Source organism: Diadema setosum, chromosome 13, assembly GCF_964275005.1.
Source record: "Diadema setosum chromosome 13, eeDiaSeto1, whole genome shotgun sequence".
Lineage (NCBI taxonomy): Eukaryota > Metazoa > Echinodermata > Echinoidea > Diadematoida > Diadematidae > Diadema > Diadema setosum.
In genome coordinates this window covers 9310350-9331395 of record NC_092697.1, presented here as the reverse complement: position 1 = coordinate 9331395, position 21046 = coordinate 9310350, and the positions used below count along the sequence as shown (strand labels likewise).

General features: G+C 39.2%; 1 protein-coding gene across 1 annotated transcript in view; it reads left to right on the top strand.

Annotated features, from left to right (window-relative positions):
• LOC140237152 (uncharacterized) overlaps window positions 1-20709 on the top strand; it is a 43393-nt gene extending 22684 nt beyond the window's left edge. The window contains exons 17-26 of the mRNA XM_072317094.1: window positions 4074-4145; window positions 4889-5034; window positions 6094-6289; window positions 7009-7161; window positions 7808-7897; window positions 8655-8793; window positions 9325-9720; window positions 17335-17489; window positions 18829-18983; window positions 19362-20709. Of these exons, the coding sequence (XP_072173195.1) occupies window positions 4074-4145; window positions 4889-5034; window positions 6094-6289; window positions 7009-7161; window positions 7808-7897; window positions 8655-8793; window positions 9325-9720; window positions 17335-17489; window positions 18829-18983; window positions 19362-20709 (2850 nt within the window). The remainder of the gene's footprint in view (window positions 1-4073; window positions 4146-4888; window positions 5035-6093; window positions 6290-7008; window positions 7162-7807; window positions 7898-8654; window positions 8794-9324; window positions 9721-17334; window positions 17490-18828; window positions 18984-19361) is intronic.
• The last annotated feature ends 337 nt before the right edge of the window (window positions 20710-21046 follow it).

Sequence of the window (21046 nt, the reverse complement as noted above, 5' to 3'; positions counted from 1 at the left end):
GAACTTTCGGGACATCGTTGCACTTTCCTTTATATGGGTATACTGCGGTAGTTTGGCCGTGACATCAAACAGATTATCATACAAAAATGTAATGATGGTCATTATTCCGAAGGTTTGTTCAATCATAAAATGAAACGATTCATTACTGACTAATTTTATCATTAATCTGTCGGAGTAACGAACCCTCAGAGTAAGAAAACGGCAACTGTTTTTGGGCAGTCGTTTTATTCCGAAATTTCACTTGCAGAACGCTCGTAATGACGCACTGATTTCGTTTTGAAATTTACGGACATTTTTCTTTATTTAATTTTCGGTTAACGAACCTTCAGAATAAAGAATCTACAATGTATTGTTTTATCATTACTATTTCAGTCGGATTAACAGACCCTTAGAGTACGAAAACACGCTGTTTTGTGCCGTCGTTGTATTCCGAAATTTCACTTGCAGAACATTCGAATTAACAAAACTGATTTTGTTGTGAAATGAACGGACATTTTTTCTTAATCATTTTTGGATTAACGAACCTTCAGAATAAAGAATCTACAATGTATTATTTTATCATTACTATTTCTGTCGGAGTAACTGACCCTTAGAGTACGAAAAACACGCTGTTTTGTGCCGTCGTTTTCCGAAATTTCACTTGCAGAACTTTCGAAATAACAAAACTGATTTCGTTGTGAAATGAACGGACATTTTTTCTTAATCATTTTTGGACTAACGAACCTTCAGAATAAAGAATCTAGCATCATTTTATCATTAATCTGTCGGAGTAACGAACCCTCAGAGTAAGAAAACTGCAACTGTTTTTGGGCAGTCGTTTTATTCCGAAATTTCACTGGCAAAACGTTCGAAATAACAAAACTGATTTTGTTTGGAAATTAACGGACATTTTTCTTTATTTAATTTTCGGTTAACGAACCTTCAGAATAAAGAATCTATAAACAATGTATTATTTTATCATTGCTATTTCTGTCGGATTAACAGACCCTTGGAATAAAAAAACAGGCTGTTTTGTGCCGTCATTTTATTCCAAAATTTCACTGGCAGAACGTTCGAAATGACAACTGATTTCGTTTTGAAATTTACGGACATTTTTTTTTTCTTTATTATCTTTCGGATAACGAACCTTCAGAATATAGAATCTAGTACACTTTCATTACTATTTTTTTTTCTGTCGGAGTAACAAACCCTCAGTGTAAGAAAACTTACTGTTCCGAAATTTCACTGGTAGAACGTTCAAAATAACAAAACTGATTTTGTTTGGAAATTAACGGACATTGTTTCTTTATTATTGTCCGATTAACGAACCTTCAGAATAATAAGGAATGTAGTATTATTCTATTATTATTTCGGAACAAACCCTCAGAGTAAACCCGTTTGGGGCATCGCTTTAATTAGAAATTTCATTGGCAGCGAACTGAACACAGGCTAACCAAACTGCTTTTGTGAATGTGAAAAACATTGTTAACTTTCACTAAATCAAGAATTGTATGGAAGGAGAACAATTCACGTGTTCACGAAAATCAAAACTGCGTCACAGTATGCCTATGTATAGGCCGTCATTGCTAAAGAGAAGAACATTTCGCTCTCTCCCGTAAAAGGAAAAAAAAAGAAAATGCTCGGCAGTTAAGCGCATGAAATGTCAAAATAATATACACGTATATTTTTTTTTTTTACATTCTTTGAACAACCAAACATTCTTTATTTTAAATTGAAAAAATTATCATAAATAGATAAAGAATGTATGGTTCTTCACGTCAAAACATGGGCCTCTGCGTGCGGTATCCATTATTAATATTACGCGGGAAAAGCGTAGCGCCTTGAAGCAAGAGCATTATTGAAAAAAAAAATGAATAAACACAGACACACACTGATGCTGGTGTAGAGAAAAACAAAGACAGCTTGCCCTAGATGCTTCCTTCTTTCAGTTTATTTTCTCCCCAGTCATTCCTATCGTTCTACTCCCATTCATGAACCCCTGCCATGCACGGACGATGAACAAAACAAAAGTTACCGACGCTGCAATGAAAAAATAAAAGAAAGAAATACGTGCTCGAAGCAAATTATCTACATTTTCAAGTTGAACAAATTGATGTTCGTAATGAAGAATTAAAAAAAAACACGACCGCAGGCAGAGGGGAAACTTGATATCATGGCTTGTGGAAATTTCCACTACATTTCCACGAAAGCCAGGTGTCAGATAAAGGAATGCCGTGCGTACTGCCACCTTGCTTCAGTGGTCGTAAACAGCGTGTAAATAGCATGTAAACCAACTGGGAACATTGATGAATGATTATCCATTTATTTTCTACCCATGAAGGCCCCCTAAACGCACCTGTTAACAAACCAAGCCAGAAGCACGTGGAGCATTATGTACGTTGAACTTGAGTTGAAAGACCATCATGACAGAATTACTATAATGTCGGCCCGGAGAAGGAAAATGGAATAGTCACGAATGACGTTTACAAATCCATGGAGAGTGAAAAGGCTCAAATGGAACGCATGGCTTTTTAAGTAAAAGAAAAAAAAAAATAACCCGCTGAAACTACCCAAAAAAAAAAAACCAAACAATTTGCATTTGCTTACTCCATCGCACGTTCTTTTTTCTTTTTTTTTTTTAACGAAAGATGGGGTTAATTTTCTCTCTGCGGCAATGCTTTCAACGCATCTAATATTTTACGTCATTGCCGATGGCCAGCTTCCTAAAGAATTGATTCGAATCCTTTCAAATATACGAAACAAAGTCTAAAAATCTTGGATCCTGGCGGTGAATTCCGGTGGTATTATAAATCCCGATCACTATCAAAATTTAATCATCTGTTCCTTGCGCCATTTTACCAACCAACTGTTCCTGAAATTTTCATCCTAATCTGTTCCCAAATGTTCACTTATTTTGCGAATAGAGAGACAGGCAGGCAGATAAATGAACAAACAAACCAAAAGCAGCAGCAAAAAAAAAAAAAAAAAAATACAACCTTTGGCGGAGGGGGGCATGCATTTCATATCGTTTGTTTTTGCGTAACCCGACAACAAGCGTGACAACAAGCGAGCACGTGTCAGCCTTCCTCAGCCTCCCTCAGCCTCCCTCGGCCTCCGACCCTCTCTTTCCGTCCTCTCTTTCCCTCTCACAATACCGTCGTACACACAGGCGGCTGTCTGTGGCCGGCTGGGTGCATGCAACCAGGGAGGACCACCTTGGTGCATGTACAGTATATGTGTGTGTGGATCCCGAATCAGAGCGCATGACGGTGAGTGAGCAAGTGTGTGATGCGATGTGGTGTGTATATGTGCTGCTAGTACATGTACGTCGCTATTGAGCCGCGTTGTTGTGATCGGTGCGGTGACTGTACTGCGTGGATAACTTTCTGCGCTTGTAAACTGCTGCTCCTTTCGACATCTAGCTACTTTTCTAGCCAGATAATAAAGAGTAAAAAAGGCGAGAAATTGGTCCGAACTTAGCTCGTCAAGCAAGTTCACGCGTGGTGTTACCCTTGTCGGCAAGTTCACGCGTGGTGTTACCCTTGTCGGCAAGTTTTACCCTTGTCGGCAATTGTTTCTTCAAACCGCACGCTTGTCGGCGCCGACAAGGGTGATATACGCTGGCGAGATCCCTGTATATTGATCATTGTTCTGTGAATGCTTTTTTTCAGTGTTACATACAAATGATATAGAAATATAATTATTATAGAATGCACTGTATTTTTTTTTTCAGAGGAAAGATGCAGTAGGTTTTCACATGAAAATGATAAAAAGAACTCGTATGTTTTATACCCTTAGATTAGGGTGTTTATTCAAACAAGAAGGAAGGGAACATTGAAAATAAAACAACAAGAAATTACTCAAAGTTTGACATATCAAATAAGGTTTTATACGCATGGGTACTCAGACCTCCAACTAAATGAAATTTTCAATATCCCGTCCTTCAGTTTCATATTTTGCCTTTAAAGAGAATCATAGTTTCTAAATCAAAATGTGTAAACAAATTGCATTTGGTGTGTTTTTCCTGTGAAATATCCAAGTGGCAGTGTGAGTTCTTGCGAGGGCCTTGTATGCATATTTCTTTGTTCTTTCAGGTTCTCGACAAACTCCTGGTTCTCTTCAAGAAAGAAGACAGCAAAGTCCTCCTCTTCTCCAGCTACACAAGGGTAATGGCTCCAGAGTGATTCTCACTGACTCTATGAGTACAAGAACTAGTGTCCTCCAAAACAATGCGCTTATCACTAAGTAATGTAGATTTAAAGGGTTCATCTCTGCTTCTTAGTGACACTTTTGACATTAGTCATGCATAGAAGTTCAATATTGCATTGGAGGTGGTGTCTTTGTTCAAAACAATGCACTTATCACTAAGTAATGTCGATTTAAAGGGTTCATCTCTGCTTCTTAGTGACACTTTTGACATTAGTCATGCATAGAAGTTCAATATTGCATTGGAGGTGGTGTCTTTGTTCAAAACATTGAGCAGTATTGGAGTTTGTTTACTTCCTTTTATGGTAGAAATTTATGCCATCATCCAGATTGTACCAATGTTTTTGGCCTTCATTTGTCAGCAGTTGAGGCCATGATCTATGAAGTTTTCACAGACAAAATTTTATGCTGATGTAGAACTTGACAGGTTTTTTTTTTATAAGTAATGAACAAATATTGCTAGTCTTGTTCCCATGTGTTTTGATACATTTCAACTGAAAGATTGGATGGTGTATATGGAAATGCATCACTCAAGGATGACTTTGGAAATGGAGAATAATGAGCTCATCAAAGTTTTCCAGTTTAAAAAAAAAAAAAAAAAAAACATTGAAAGTTTACATATAATAATCATTTAAGGAAATATGAAAATTTGTATGAATTATGACACCTGATTTCACAATCATGTGCCTTTGTCTGACCAAAGCTCCTAGATGTTCTGGAGATGTACTTGAAGACGACACACTACACCTATCGCAGGCTGGACGGTAAAACGCCGGCCCAGGACAGGCAGAGTTATGTCCGGGAATTCAACCGGACTCCAGACATCTTCCTCTTCCTCATCTCGACAAAGTGAGTTCATGTAGCACCAAGAGGGTGATGATTTGAAAGGAAAGGAGTTTATGGGGTCAAATCACTCCCTCATTCTGGCCTAATGCACAGAATTCAGAGAGCACAGAGAACTCAAAAGTTTAAGGGGGAAAAGTGTTTCTGTTTTATAAATCAAGTCCCCTTCCTACTTCCAACTCAAAAGTGAATTTGATTTTTGAATTCATTGAATCTGATTAGGGCATTTAATAAGTGAATTTGATTAGTGTCAAGGGGATCAGTTTTATGAAGTTTTTTTTTTTTTTTTTTTTTTGGGGGGGGGGGAGGGGGTCTAATCTCCACCCCTCTACTGACTCAGAGTTAGTTCACATTGCACCATTGGGTTGATCTTTAAGGCAGAAGGATTTATTTACCCAATCCTTGGGATGATTTTGGGATGTGTTTCCTCTCACATCATATTTCAAGGAGGTTAGGGTAGGCTGCCATGATTATGAACAAATAGGTTTGAGGAGTGTAGGGGTCAAGGGGTCAAGGTGTGTCTTCGATCTTGTCTCCACAAAGTGAACTTTAGAATGCATGCATCATGGAAAGCCGGTTGGGGTAGGTGAAATTGCTGGGGATTGGGGAAAGAAAGGTTAGGGTGAAATTCCTTCACCCATATTTTATGACAATGTGAATTCATGTAGCATCCACTTGGTGGTTGAGCGGCTGTGGAAGAGGCTGTTGTCATATGGTAACCTCTTCTAGTAACTTCATCAATGATTTTTTTGGGGTATTTGAAGGAGAACATTTTTTTCAAGAGACGTGACAGAGCCTCATTAGGAAATAAATTTCTTATAACAGAAGGTTATCAAATACTTTCTTCTTGAACTTAATAGAGTTACAAAAACTTAATGTATCTTTCACCTCGTTTCACAAAAAGGCTAAGTAACCATTGTGTGTTACAATAATTGCAAACTTTTGCGGCACAGAGTGATGGTTTTGGCCATCTTTTTACATGCCTTCCGTAGTTTTAAACTTCCAGCAAAACAGAGCCCTTGCCTCATATCTTGTGTTTGGCTTATGACCTGTCTTGCCACAAAGGGCAGGTGGTCTGGGCCTGAACTTGACCGGTGCCAATGTGGTCATCGTCTTCGACCCCAACTGGAACCCGACTCACGACCTCCAGGCCCAGGACAGGGCCTATCGCATCGGTCAGCACCGGGATGTCCGAGTCTACCGGCTGGTGTCCCGTGGGTCCATCGAGGAGAATATGTACCTCAGACAGGTCTACAAACAGGTATATATTGGTCAGTAGGAATACTGTATACACCATATATTTCGCGAGTCTAAATTTTCGCGAATCGGGAATACCCGACGATGTCGCGAGTGGTTAAATTCACTATTGTGGAGGCCTGTACTGAACGGAGAAGTGTACACGCGTAACGTCATATTCACCTCAGGATCAGAGTCAATATTTTTGCGTGTCTTTAATTTCGCGAATAACACCTGACTCGCGAAATTCGCGAAAATAAAAACCTCGCGAAATATTCGGCGTATACAGTAAAAGCATTGTCGTCGAGGCTCCCCTAAATTGAAATTTACTCGAAACTTTGTATAGAAATCCCTTAATTGTGATATTCCGTAGAGAGTCGGTTCCAGTGTCATTACCGGGTCTAGGGCAATTACCCCCTGGGCAATTAACCCAGACCCTTCCCTTGACCCTAACCCTCATCCTATTCCTCAACCTGATCCTAATCCTAACCCAACCTCTTTCCCTAAACCTAACCCCAACCCTAATCTTTACTCTAACCTTATCACTAACTAGTATTTAGCTGGGGTGGGGATAATTGTCCTCGGGGGGGGGGGGGGGGGGGGGGGGGGGTAATTGCCCTGGTACGGTCATCACCAATCACTCAGCCCCTTATTTTGACACCTGTCCGTCCTCAAGAAGCAAAGAAGCCTTTTTTTTTTTGTCTTAACATGTCAGCATCTTCCCACCATATCTCTCCCTCTCAGCAACTTGCCAGTGTTGCCATGACGACAGAGAATGCCAAGCGGTACTTCACGGCAGTGGCAGGCGACAAGGAGCAGCAGGGTGAGATCTTTGGCCTCCAGAACCTCTTCAAGTTCAGAACGGACAATGTGTGCCTCACTGAGAGTGTCATTCAGGTGGGAGAATTAAACCTTACCACTTCAGAGTTTCCTCTGTAGTAACCATGGAAGTTGTTTGTTTGTTTGTTTGTTTGTTTTGTTAGTTTGTTTTTAGTTAGTTAGTTTGCTTGTTTTGAGTTTTTTTTATGTTTTCTTCCATTCAACCATATTGCGCAGAACTATATTCCCACTGATGTAAATATTCTAATTTCGTTTTCAATTATTTGTCTTGTTTTAAGCAAATGACAATCATATCAAATCCAGTCTGAATTTTTAGTGGGGTCTTCTTTTATACCTTTTACCCAGTGGACTTCCAAATGAGCTGTTCAATGTGGGTAGCAGTACTTGTAATGTCATAAACACACACATATTTATGCCTATCAACACATCAACTCATAGTTTCATCACAAACACACCCAAAATCATTCATATGCATTGTATTACGATTAATGCCTATATTCAGATTGATAAAAATGTTTGAATTGACATGTAAAAGCTTTTACATACATTGTATATGATCTTGAAATATGTCTTGTGGTTTTATGTTGGAGAACCTTTGCTGTGATGATATAAATGTATGACTCTCATTATATTTCCACTCCTGTATCATAACCATGCAGTCTCCACAAACCACTGTCACTAGTGATTACGTTTATTTCTGTAGAGGGAAGAGAAGACAGAGATGGGGTTATCAATGGCCAAGTACAAGCCACCGGCAGACGTCAAGAAAGCAGAGGACGGAACATGTGATGAGGTATGAATTGACTTTCTGCCAGACGTTTCTGCTGGACATTTCTGCCAGAATCTGACAGTGATGTTGATTGTATTGACAATGGTGACAGTGATAACATACAAAGACTCCAACTCTCCCGTTTTCGACGGGAGATCTCCCGCCGAAAACCCATTTTTGCAAAATCTCCCGTTCTCCCGTTTGAGATCTAATTTCTCCCGCCCTGGCTCTTTGTCTCCCGTTGGAAGGGATTTCTTACTTATTTCTATCGTATGTTGAAAAAATAAGCCTTTGCCGTAGATAGCACAAGAGAGCATCTAGAACCCTAGGAACTTCGCGCTTCGCACACATCAAGTTGGAGTCTCCCGTTTGCTAGGGGTTTCAGGCGGGAGAATCTCCAGATCAGAAGGTGCTTTGGGTTGGAGTCTCTGAACATAGCGATGATGATGATGATGACGATGATGACGATGATGACGATGATGACGATGATGATGATGACGAAGATGATGATGGTAATGAAGACATGATGATGAGATGGAGAATGATGAGGATGTTGACAATGAAGATGATGGTACTGATGATGATGTGATGATCATGATCATGTAATGATGATGGTGATGATGGTGATGATTATGATGATGACATTTGGAATGATGATAAGAAAATGATGTCAATGAAGGTACATGTGATGATGATGGTGGTGGTGGTGTTGGTGGTAGTGGTGGTGATGGAATCATAAAGATGGTAATGATAATTTCTGTCATTTCTTCTCTCGTCTTAGCTATTGCGAGATGATGAGGACATCAGAGATGACACTGGAAGTGATGACGACATCCATGGAATGGGCTCTGAGCTAGATGTGATCTGTGACAATGATGATGCTGATGAGAATGGAAGCACAAAAGAGATACATGGCAATGGTGAGACATCTGAAGCATCTTCAGCCATGAACCATTTTTTCAGCAGTCGAGTACATCCTCCAAAAAGAATGCATAAGAATGAATAATAATGGTATTTGACATCATGAAAAACAAAGCCAATTCAGAGCAGCAAGTCCACTAGTGACCTCCCTTGTATTTATTAGAAATTGTGATATCAGGATGACTGGATATTTCTAGATCAATGAAATCTTTTAATAAATCACATAAATCAATAGAGTACAGGATGTACATGTGCAGATATTGGTCTATGATACCAGCGGTTATTGTTATATCAGTAGAATTATGTGTCAAGCGTTGTTCAGTGCACTGCTCTGTTGTTAACATACTTTCATTCAAGTTGATATATGTTTTGGTTCTAGTCTCCCTCAAACAGTTTTCAAGAAAGACATTTTTTAAGGATTGAAAGTTGCATAAAGAGAATTAGTTCGCACTCTGCTGTTGCAGAATGATTTCAAGTTCCTATCATTCATCTTGTATCTTCTGTGCCGTGCTCTTCGTTATCATTGGTAGATGACGATGATGAAGCTGAAGATGAGCGAATTGATGACTTCGATGACAGTGAGCAGGAGGAGGAGGAGGAGGAAGAAAAGGAAGAGAAGGATGAGGAGAAGAAGAAGAGTCCTAACAATGAATGGCAGCAGGAATTAAGAAGACTGAATCGTGGAAAAGCCATTCGAGGGAGGAATGGACTACCTGTTCAGAAGGTCAAAGGTCAAGGGCTGAAAAAAGTGTCAACTGGACAAGATAGTAACAACTCGAGAAGACCGCGACAACCACCAAAGGAGTCACGACGTACAGAAAGAAGCAGTGATGAAGGAGAGGAAAATGGACATGGAGATTTGCCTGTTGCCATGGAAACGGAAGACAGTGCTCCTGGGAGTTTAACGACTGCAGATGACATCTTTAGTGGGTGGCATTGTCTGTTTTATTGATGTGCTTGCTTCAAACTGCATAATAAACCATGTATAGATATTTTGTTTATGAAGAACCTAAATTTAGCATGATAGTTAAAACTAATTAAAGTTCATGTGTCCCTTTTGCAAACCTGAAAATTAGATTCCTTCCATAAGCTGGTAATATTGTAGAGGCAGGTCATTTAGACCTTTCCTCAGAATAATAGAGTGATATTGGGAGACGTTATTCTTCAACCATACAAAATTTTTGTGAATTTTGCGAAATGGATATATGGCCCGTTTCACAGTTAGGCGCCACTTTTTGTCAACCTAGGTGTCAAAATTTCAAGTTGTCTTTCAGAGATGGAATGTCATGATTTCTTATTCCTAAGAATGTGAATTTAATGGAAAATGTAATGCCTGAGCTTAATTATTATTGCAATATTTGATACCATGAATGATTCTATTGGAGATGAAGGTAATTTTGCTGAAAGATAGTGCTACAATTTCATGGACAGAGCTGAAGCACTATGTGTCCAACAGGTAATTTGAAACTGTAACATGATTAAGTGATATTTAAGCAAACTTGGTGCTAAATTTTGTGTTCTTATTTGGATTTATTGGAAAATTGTACCACTTTGAAGGAAAAATATAGTGTAAAATAGAGTATATGACTTCAAAAAGTTTCTCTTGTTTTACACTTCCTCATTCAGGATGTGTAATATTTCATGGAGATAATACTTATGTTGGGGCACATACACACACTTAATACTAACATTGTGAGTGTCCATCTTTTTACATTTAAAATTTCAGCTGGAAGATATGGTGGATGTGACAAGAAACAGATGTGAACGGACATTTTACACCTTGACCAATAAACAACAGAAATAAGGCAAATGATTTCCCAAAGAATAGTCAGCACAAGTCAGTTCACACTAAGAAACAAATTATGTTTCACAAGAAAGTTTTGTTTCCAGCATAAATGACATCAGTAATAGCCAATAGTGGTGGATGTGACATGTGAACGGAACACCAATTTCCTTGGTATTTTGTTTTGTACACACCTTGCATAAAACAAATGATTTTGCATGCAAAACCACCGAGAATACTATATTCTATAAATTCACAACTCACTGCTGATAAGGCCTCATGTGCTGTAAAAGTTATGGATGCCTGAAATCCCATGTGGCGGATGTGACGGATTGAAGATGTGAACGGACATTTTCAATCTTCTCAAATTTATACTTGATAGTTATAGTTCAAACCAATATTGAAATTTTTATCAGCTTACATACACTGTACGATCAAAGTACATGTATAAGGTTGTTTTTTTTTTTAGCTGACAACATGAACACTATGTTCATTGGACTCTGAATGTTTTTCAGAGTAAATTGGATCCAACATGGTGGACGTGATGCTGAAATTTAGAACAGAATTCCAAATATTCATCTTTATCATCAACTGGTAATTGCTAAGTAGTAGGGCCTACTCTGTTTGCAAGAACCACATACAGTGTAGAACAGTCATATTTTTTTAACACAAATCACTGCACACAAGGGTCCACATATTTTCAAGTTACAATGTATGAATGCAAGAAGCTCCTTGTGGATGTGACAAAATCAGATGTAAACGGATTTTTTTTTTTTTTTTTTACCTGCAATTGATGTGCAATTGTGGCATCCTTATTCATTAACCAGCCAAATCATAGTGTTTTCATTAGAGCAACTATGCATTCAAGTTTTTTTTTTTTTTTTTTTCACAGTTAATGATATCCGATGTGGTGGATGTGACATTTTGTTGTGATCAGAATCCCAAATATATGCAAAATCTTGCTGTAAGTGTTTCCCATAGAATCAAAAGGAAAAGGTAGGCCTACAAGTACTGTGAGTCTTAGTCTTACCGTACTTTAAGTTAGTTTCTGCCTGTGATGAACCTAGAAGTGAAAACCTACATGTAGTATAAGGACCAATCCTATCTATAATCCTAATTATAATAGATAAAATGCAGATTATGCGGTCATGGCCCTGTTTTCATTACATGCATTGGAAATCTATAGTACAGGCAAAAGCTACACTAACGCTCCGATACGTCACCTACCAGGATTCCCCAAGAAACTTTGTCATGTCAGGTAAAAATCACATTTCTAATTTGCCTTAGTTTGTGAACATGTGAACTCACAGGATCAACTTTCATACTTATTGACAAACTGAAATACAATTGTGCTCTGAAAAAAAAAACACATTATCTCCTCCTTTGTAGTATGCCACCCTTCCACCTCTTCTACTTGTATGTCATCACCAATATGAGCCATTGTTTGCTAATGACTGTTCATTTTTTTCATGTTTTTAATAACAAGTCTTATTTCACTTTTTTGGCTTTATGAGGCTGTTTCAGCAGGGGGCACTGGGCATGCAGTATTTACCAAAGGTTGTTTCCTTCTTGTTGGTCATGTCTTTATAGGGTTGTGTGTGCAAATACCAATTATATCTCCCCCCCCCCCAAAAAAAAAAAAAAAAAAAAAAAAAAAAATATATATATATATATATATATATATATATATATATATATATATATATATATCAAAGGCATTTAACTAGATTATCACTTCTGTTACCAAAATCTGATTGTTTCATTATTAAAAACCGACAGTATGGACGTTGAACACAAAATTAATCTGATCTGCAATAAGGGTATTGATATGCCACAGTGGTCCAGTTTGCCCATGCACCTGCATTCGTTTTACCTGACTAGCAAAAGAAATGACCTCCCCCCCCCCCCCCCCAAAAAAAAAAAAAAAAAAAAAAATCATTAACGTTTTTCAGGAAAAGTAAGGATTCTGAAGAAAACCACTGGGGGCCTCTTTAACTTCAACCAGATCCTATCCTGTGTTACTACAGAAAAATCTTGGGACATACTTGTATACTTATTGCAGAGATGGGATTAGCCAAGGTTAGGAGATCAGTTTTAACCCACTTTTCCCTACCTGTTGCTATATAGGATAAGAACCTGTACTGTGGGGCAGAAGCTTGGTAGTCTGGTGGATACTTAGCCCCTATGGACTTAGCCTGTCTAGTAACCAAGACCAGTAAATTAGGAGATAGTTGGTTGGAATCTAACCCAAGTTGAATGCCCATGATTTTGTCATGGCGACTACTAAAACACTGCATAACCAGTGTTTATGATATGTTGGAGGCTATTGTTCGATCAGTTGCAGTAAAATAATTTACAAACCAATTTATTTTTTTTCACCCCTCCAATCTTAGTTAACTATGCCAATGGTTGTGGATCATTTCACACTGTGTTCAAGTCTTGTTGCAGGGTAGCGCATTGGGGAACTAATGCTGAAAAATGCTATCCATTTGGGAGATACACTCTGTGTCCGTTCACACCCCAAAATGTCACATCCACCATATATTTAATCATTATTAAACATATCAAATACATGGTGCAGCAAAGGTTCAATTAATGTAATTAAATAACATTTACATTCTTTTGCCTTTATGAGATTAATCATCTGGAAAATTGATTAAAATATGTAGAACATCAGCTTTCACAGGTAAAGTGACAGGATCATGCTACATCCTCACTGTGAATAAGTATTTCAATGTAAAATTAAGGTGAATATGATGTTAAAGTGGGTGTCTGATATCTAGATATCTTGGTAATGACATACTTTTAAAGATCTAAACATACTTTGTCCCAAAAAATAAGTTGTCCCTAGATTTTACTTAATATTCATTGAAATGTCCGTTCACATCCGGAAATGTCACATCCACCAGGGCATTTCAAGCATTCTCAAAGTTTTTAAAATTGTTAGTTTCATAGCAATGTCCGTATCAATGGCATTTGTAAGCTTAGTACAGAGTCTAAAATGTCTGAAGATTCACAGTCAATCAGGCCAGTATTTAATGAGATGCACACCAAAATGTGTTTCTGACAAGAAAGGCTGGTGGATGTGACATGTGTGAACGGACACCATGTTATTTGACATAAAAAAAGCATTTGAATTTCAAATGCTGGATTGTTTTGGAGGGATGGACACCCAACTGTGTATCATTGATTTATGTAAAAATTTTAGAAATAAGCTAAACCATTAACAAGTTATACAGTGAAACCCCGTTATAACGAGTTCGGTTATAACGAGGAACCGCTTATAACGAGGTAATCGCGTCGGTCCCGTTTTCCTTTGCGTGTAAACCTATGGCAGAACGAATCGGTTATAACGAGTTCGGTTATAACGAGATTCCGGTTATAACGAGGACAATTTCGATGCATCATGATAAAGAAAAACATAAGCAATTTGATCGGATATAACGAGGTTCCATTTCTTGACTAAATTGCCGCTTTCAAACACGCGACAAACGAAACCCTGAAAACCGAAATCACGCTATCCACGTCTTTTTCCGTTTTGCAGAGAACCGTTCCTTCCATGTTTTCTTCTAAATCACGCGATAATACACAGGAATGTCTTCCGATGTTCCTACTAAATCATTAAACATAATCATTCGATTTTCTTTTCCGCGAGACACGCGTGCGTGATATTAGGGCAGACCACACCGCAACGAGAAATAAAAAAGATAACGCATTCAAAAACTTTTCACGTAGCGACACTTGTGGCCAAAAATGGACAATTGGAATGCGTGTGCAACTCATTATTATATCCTTTCCATTTTTAGTTCCGACTTCCAGTTCTTTTGCTGCTTAGCAAATATGAGTGTGGATGATTAAAGCCGAAATAATTAATGAAATCATCGCGATCCCGTCGGGTGACAGTAGCGTAAAATAGTTGAATAGCGCATGTTAACCTCCTTAATCGGTGTTCAGAAAAAGAAACGAACGCATTTATTAATTTGAATAGATCTGGATTTGTTCATTATCATTAACAAATGATAATTTAAATATGAGTGTGTATGATTAAAGCCGAAATAATTAATGAAATCATCGCGATCTCGTCGGGTGACAGTAGCGTAAAAATAGTTGAATAACGCATGTTAACCTACTTAATCGGTGTTCAGAAAAAGAAACAAACGCATTTATTAATTTGAATAGATCTGGATTTGTTCATTATCATTAACAAATGATAATTTAAATATGAGTGTGTATGATTAAAGCCGAAATAATTAATGAAATCATCGCGATCTCGCCGGGTGACAGTAGCGTAAAAATAGTTGAATAACGCATATTAACCTACTTAATCGGTGTTCGGAAAAAGAAATAAACGCATTTAACAGTTCAAGGATGTACAAAACGCGAAGAGATTTTCGAAAGAAATAAAGAACGCATTTTTAATCCTGTCGGACGCAACGATCATACATTGTGTTTTACAGCCGAAATGATTCATGAAATTATCGAATTCCCGCTGGGCTCCAACAGCGTAAAATACCTCTCAAATTAACGGTAAATAACGCATGTATGTTACTCTGAAATTATCGCGATCTCGCCAGGTGACAGTAGCGTAAAAAATAGTTGAATAAGCATGTTAACCTAGAAACAAACGTATTTATTGGTTTGAATAGATCTGGGTTTGTTCATTATCACAATTTTAGCACTGCATTTCACAATGAAGATTTTTCTTTCTTTCAGAATGGTCTATGAGGTACAGATTTGCGTAAAAAGGATCACAACGTAACCTTCCACATTCAATCCTGTCGCATATTTTTCAAGAACGGATGTACAAAACGCGAAGAAATTTTCGGAAGAAAATAAAGAACGCATTTTTAATCCCTTCGAGCGCAACGATCATAAGATTATATTGTATAAGATTACAGCCGAAATGATTCATGAAATCATCACATTCCCGCTGGGCATCAACAGCGTTAAAATACCTCGCAAGTTATGGTAAACAACGCCTGTATTTTACTCTATTTGCGCTGGTGTTAGGAAAAATTAACAAACAAGAATTACAATAAAGAATTATCTCATTTCAACATCTACTTTTCCGTCTAATTCACAAATAATTTCCCTTTATTATCTCAATAATAATGATCCATAATTGTGTAATAACAACGCAAAGGGTGGGTATATTCCGATGTCGTGCTTATGTTTTTCTTTGTTTTTGATGCGTACGGTTATAACGAGGTACCGGTTATAACGAGGTAATATCGCCGGTCCCACGGACCTCGTTATAACGGGGTTTCACTGTAGTTATATAAAATTTTGGTGGATGTGACAAAAATGTGAACGGACATTTAAATTTTGTTTTCATATTACTGTCATTTCATCAGATGGAACTGAAGCACAAACAAACTTTCTACAGTTACTCATACAAAGCTATACTTCACTTTTACATTATTTTCCTGAGACTTGCCTTTGTTTTCTTACTTACACAACCCATATAAGCAGATGCTTAAATGTGAACGGACAATGTCACATCCACCAAAGAATTTTGGGGTGGAAAAAAATAATCAAAAAGGAGTTGAAACTTTTTGACTCTGATATGATTCATTATGGCCACTCATTCACTACACATAAATATGTTTAGTTAACTCAAAGCCAGATATGTTAAAGAATGGCAAAGTTTGCAAAAAAGGGATGTTGGCCAGGTTGACACCCAGTAGGTCAGATTTGGGCACATCTTGCTTCACTGTGAGCAAATGCTTTGGAGTTACATTTTCGTTATGCTATGGGAGGTAGACCCCATGGGGGTCTAACATATGCATAGCAAAACATTTCATGAATCTGCTCTTATTCTGTGTAGTAGACTGAAAACTGAAAAAAAATTAAAAGTGGCGCCTAACCGTGAAACGGGCCATATGACCTTGAATAGAATGCTGGAAAGCATTGAACCCCCTTTGAAGGACTGGACTATGGGGATGAAATGACTTGCGTAGGGACAGTACTGCAGCTTCCAATTGGCTCAGAACTGGGAATCTTAAAATTAAGCCTCATCCACTGAGCTCCTCTGTCAAAAAAAAATGAAAAAGAAAAGAAAATGGTTGTACCGTGTGAAGACTATAAATGCAAAGTCCTTTATCAACTTAACTATTGGGTATAGGGACCATTATGGACCATTTTAAAAACTTGCATCAGACCACATAGTACAAAAATAAATAAAGGAGGTGTGATCTGAAGGACAATTGTGCTGTCAAAAGTTAACAAGTGTCCATTACATGTGATTTTTTTTTCTTCATGTGATTATAATGGTAGAGCAGAGTTTGTATCATTCATCTTTCTGATGGCTTAATTGAACAACACTTTGGCTTAAAGATAGATATGTATATATTCTATGTCTCTTTTATTTACTGTATCTGAAACATACTGGCAGTAACTTAACCCGTTGAGGACGGACTGATTTTGCTACAACACGCATTTCCCATAGACACCTACCTGAGTATACTCGGGACTCGTCCTCAACAGGTTAATCATGAAATTGAGCAGATATTTCCATCTCTCCCTTCTCTCTCCTCCCTCTTGTATTTGTCTATCTCTCTATTTCATTTCCCATCACTTGGTATCTGCCCTTGTATAAGATAAAAGATGTAAATCTTTGTCCCGATACCACAACTCAAATTATGTCTTTTTTTCCCCCATGTCCTTTTGCTTCTTTACTTTTTCATCATTCTTCTCCACATCCACATTCATTGGTATGTACCATCTCTCCTCTCTTCTCCGCTCCAAACTTGGCCAGAAAAGTGTGGGGTGACCTACATTCATTCCAACCAGAAGGTGATAGGAGCCAGTAGGGTGGAGGACCATGTGAGCCGAGTGGCCGAGCAGCACGTCTACGAGGAGGGCCAGTTCTCCCAGCAGCCGGCCTTCTGCCAGGTACCCACTCTGGAGATGGTGAGTGAAATTTGGTTTTTCTTCCGGTTGGCTTTGGAACTGTTGGTATTTGACATGATGGACATTGAGCAGTGGTGGATCCAGAGGGGGGGCACACCGGATGTGCTCCCTCCTTTGTTTTTGTTATTTTAAACAAAAGAAATTAAAAAAAATTGAGCTAAAACTGATGAAACCCGAAAGTGGCACCAGAAATATCCCCCCCCCCCCCCCTTTACAGAATTTCTGGCTCCGCCCCTGTTGAGAATAGTCATCTGATCAAAGGAGAAAGAAAAAAAGTAGAGAAGATAAACTATTCTCACATGTGCTGATTTGTCAGGGGTGCATGTAGTAATTTATGCTGCACTGTTCAGTCTCCATTAGGATGGGCAGTCACTGTGTGAAAACACTCTGGCATTAGGATAGCACTATCATCGTAAAGTTAAAAATATGTGATAATCTTGTGGGTCCATCCCAAGAATGAGTCATGATGAGATGAGAAGATGCACTACCATTAACAAAATGTATACAATTTACAAACTATATACTACTGATTAAGATGGAAAGTTACAAGCAAACTGCATGTACATAGTTTTAGGCAAAATGCAGCAACATTACCAGAAACATGTCTTTCTACATTGCACCTCAAAGTCAGCAGAAGAATGTGCAAATCTCCTGTGTGAAAATTTGCCTGTACCAATGTTAGTGACCACCTGTGTGCAAAAACCACTTCCCTATAAAGGCTGCTTATCCTGTTCAGCTTCAAGTGGTCTATTACATACAGGCTTGACTGTGTACTCTTCCATAAAAGTTTGTGTGTGTTTCCAAACTTTATTGTGGAAGGTAATTATTACCCTGTCTATACCACGATGGTTGGCCAAGTAGAATGCTGCCGGTGTATTATGATAAATTCAAGCAACAGGTGGCAACTCCCACTCTGATATTCTAAAGATATGAAAAGAAAATGAAAGAAATGACTATCCATGAAAACCAGCAGTCAAGCAAGCTACAACCAGTCGCCTGGGTATCAGTAATAAAAGAAATGTTCACTCTATGAAACTTTTGGGAATTGGAGCTGGCTGCCTTTATCGCAGCATGAAACCTTTGCAAATTGCCACTGGCTTGCAATGCATTGTGTATAGAAGAACTTTTGCATGCATTTTACCTTCACAAATTTTGGCTCCTTGTGAAATTCGCAAAAAGAAATTCTGGTTTTACAGTACTTCATTGTCTGGAACATATGATTTAATTCTTATCATGGCGTCAGCGGTCAGAATCGTATCTGTCCCTCCAACTGCCTGTCACAAAATGTACAGTATGCATCATGTCAAGTTTCATGTTTTGGCATTCATACCCTGTGCAGGAGAGTTCAGAAAGCCAAAAATCAACTCGAGAGACAGCACCCAGACTGAAGAGAGAGCAGAGTTCTGTTAGGACCAGGACAAGGTCTGATTCCTCGGTTTATCGGGTAGGGGATTCCAGTCTGCTGGTTGGACAGACACCAACTGCCACAAGGAGGTAAGATTGTGCGGCAATATTAGGCCGTACCGCTGTATAAGACATTGATAGTTGATTATTGATTTGGACTTTATTGTAGCATCCCTGAGGATTTGTTCTTATGAACTGCATGAATGTGAATAGAATAATGTCAAAATTTCTCACTTTAACTCATTGAGTATGTGCTGATTTTGCTATGACACACATTTCCCATAGATACCTGCCCAAGTATACTCTGGACTCGTCCTCAACGGGTTAAAAATTGGCTCGTAAAAATTTCTGCTGTAAAAAGCAGAGCTCACATGCAAATTAGTTTGTCAGATATGTCAAATAGTGGAGGTTTACACTTCTCAATCTTTTCTTGACTTTTTTGTTGTTGTTTTTGGCATCTCTTAACAGGGATCAGTTCTGGGACATGTCAGAACTACTAAACTTCGGCAGCATGACATCCCTGGCAAGACATATAACGGAGTGTTCGGAGGAGGAGTGTCTTAAGTTGCTGCTCACTTACTACAGGAAAAAGTACAGCATTGACTTTGACGAGTTCATCACCTTGCCACCCACTTTGAAGAGGGAGGCCAGCCAGGCAGAGAGCAAGAAGAAGGGGAAGAAGAAGGAAGATGGTAGGAGAAAGGAACGACCAAGGAAAAGATCGGAAAGCGATGCGGGGAAGGAGAAGGGAAGAGCTCAGAGGAGAGCGAGGGAAGCGGGAGGAGGAGGGAGAGGGAGAGGAAGAAGGCAAGCATCTCGACGAGAGAGGAAGCCATCCAGGGGTTTGGTGTATGACTCATATTCCGATGATGAACAGCGAGGAAGGAGGAGTTACCATGACGACGATGTTCTCACCAGCAGTGAGGATGATGTCGGGGGTGGCACATGGAGCAACAAAAGACAAAAGAAGGCTGGGGCCAAAATGGCAAGTGCAAAGACGAGAAAATGCAAGCAGGCTTCTCGGGGCAAGGTTTGCCACGAAGTATACCAGGAATTATTCGATGATGAAACTCAAGATGACATAGATCATGACCAGGAAGTGAATGTTGCTAGGAGGAAAAATAATGAGTGCAAGAATTTGCCTCATAGGACAACAGAGTTGAGCTCAGGAACCCTCTCAGGAAATCATCATATTGCCAAAGAAAGTGAGGGCAAGGATCCTCAAACAATACCGCAATTTGGACACAGTAGTGGGAATCCAGAATCAGATCACACCCGAACTTCCGGTGGAAAACAAGCATCTGAAATGCCAGACTCGACGCCACTCCGGAAGGAGCAAAACATGTCGTTCCTGGATGACATCTTTCTTGCGGACAGTGGGACATCAAAGAGGAAACCTCCTCCCAGGAGGCCTCTTGCAGGACGAGATAAATCCTCTGGAGGATCGACCAGCCCCAATACCTTTGACTGGCTCGGAGAGACGGTGCCTGTCTCGCCGGAGAGGAGCCCCCTTTGGAGATCAACTGGCAAAACTCTGGCTGGTGCGAGAACATTCGATGTGACACTCTCGATGGCGACTGACGCTTCGGCAAACCCGCCATCAGCTTGCTCCGATTTCGGCACGGCCAGTGACCTCACGGGGGACAGTGACGCATCCCTGTGGAAACGAAACTCTGCCTTTGTGCCGGGCCAGACGCTCTTTGCGCCGGGCCAGACGCTCTGTGCAGACTCTTTGAGCAGCAGTGAAGAGAGTGAATCTCTGTTTACTGGGATCACCCCATTCAAAAGCGTCACTGACAAAGACATTTCCATCTGACGTTTACACCCATGTCCTGCATTCGTCGTCAAGTTTTTGCGGCAACCGGTTTGGAAATATGTACCTCATCTCAATCTATCTTAATATTTCCCTAATTCGAATAGATAAGCAGTATCTGCTGCATGCTGCAGAACTAGCACTGACTATTGGGTGGAAGCTTGGTGCTCCAATGGATATGACGCCTGTCTGGTGATCTGGAGATCATTGGTTCGAATCCAGCCGGAGTGTACAGTGTATATGCCCAGTACTTTTTATCATGGTTACTATTTAAACACTGAATAATTGGTGCTTATTTACATCGATGGAGAGCAATTTGTCAATCAGTTGCAATATCTCA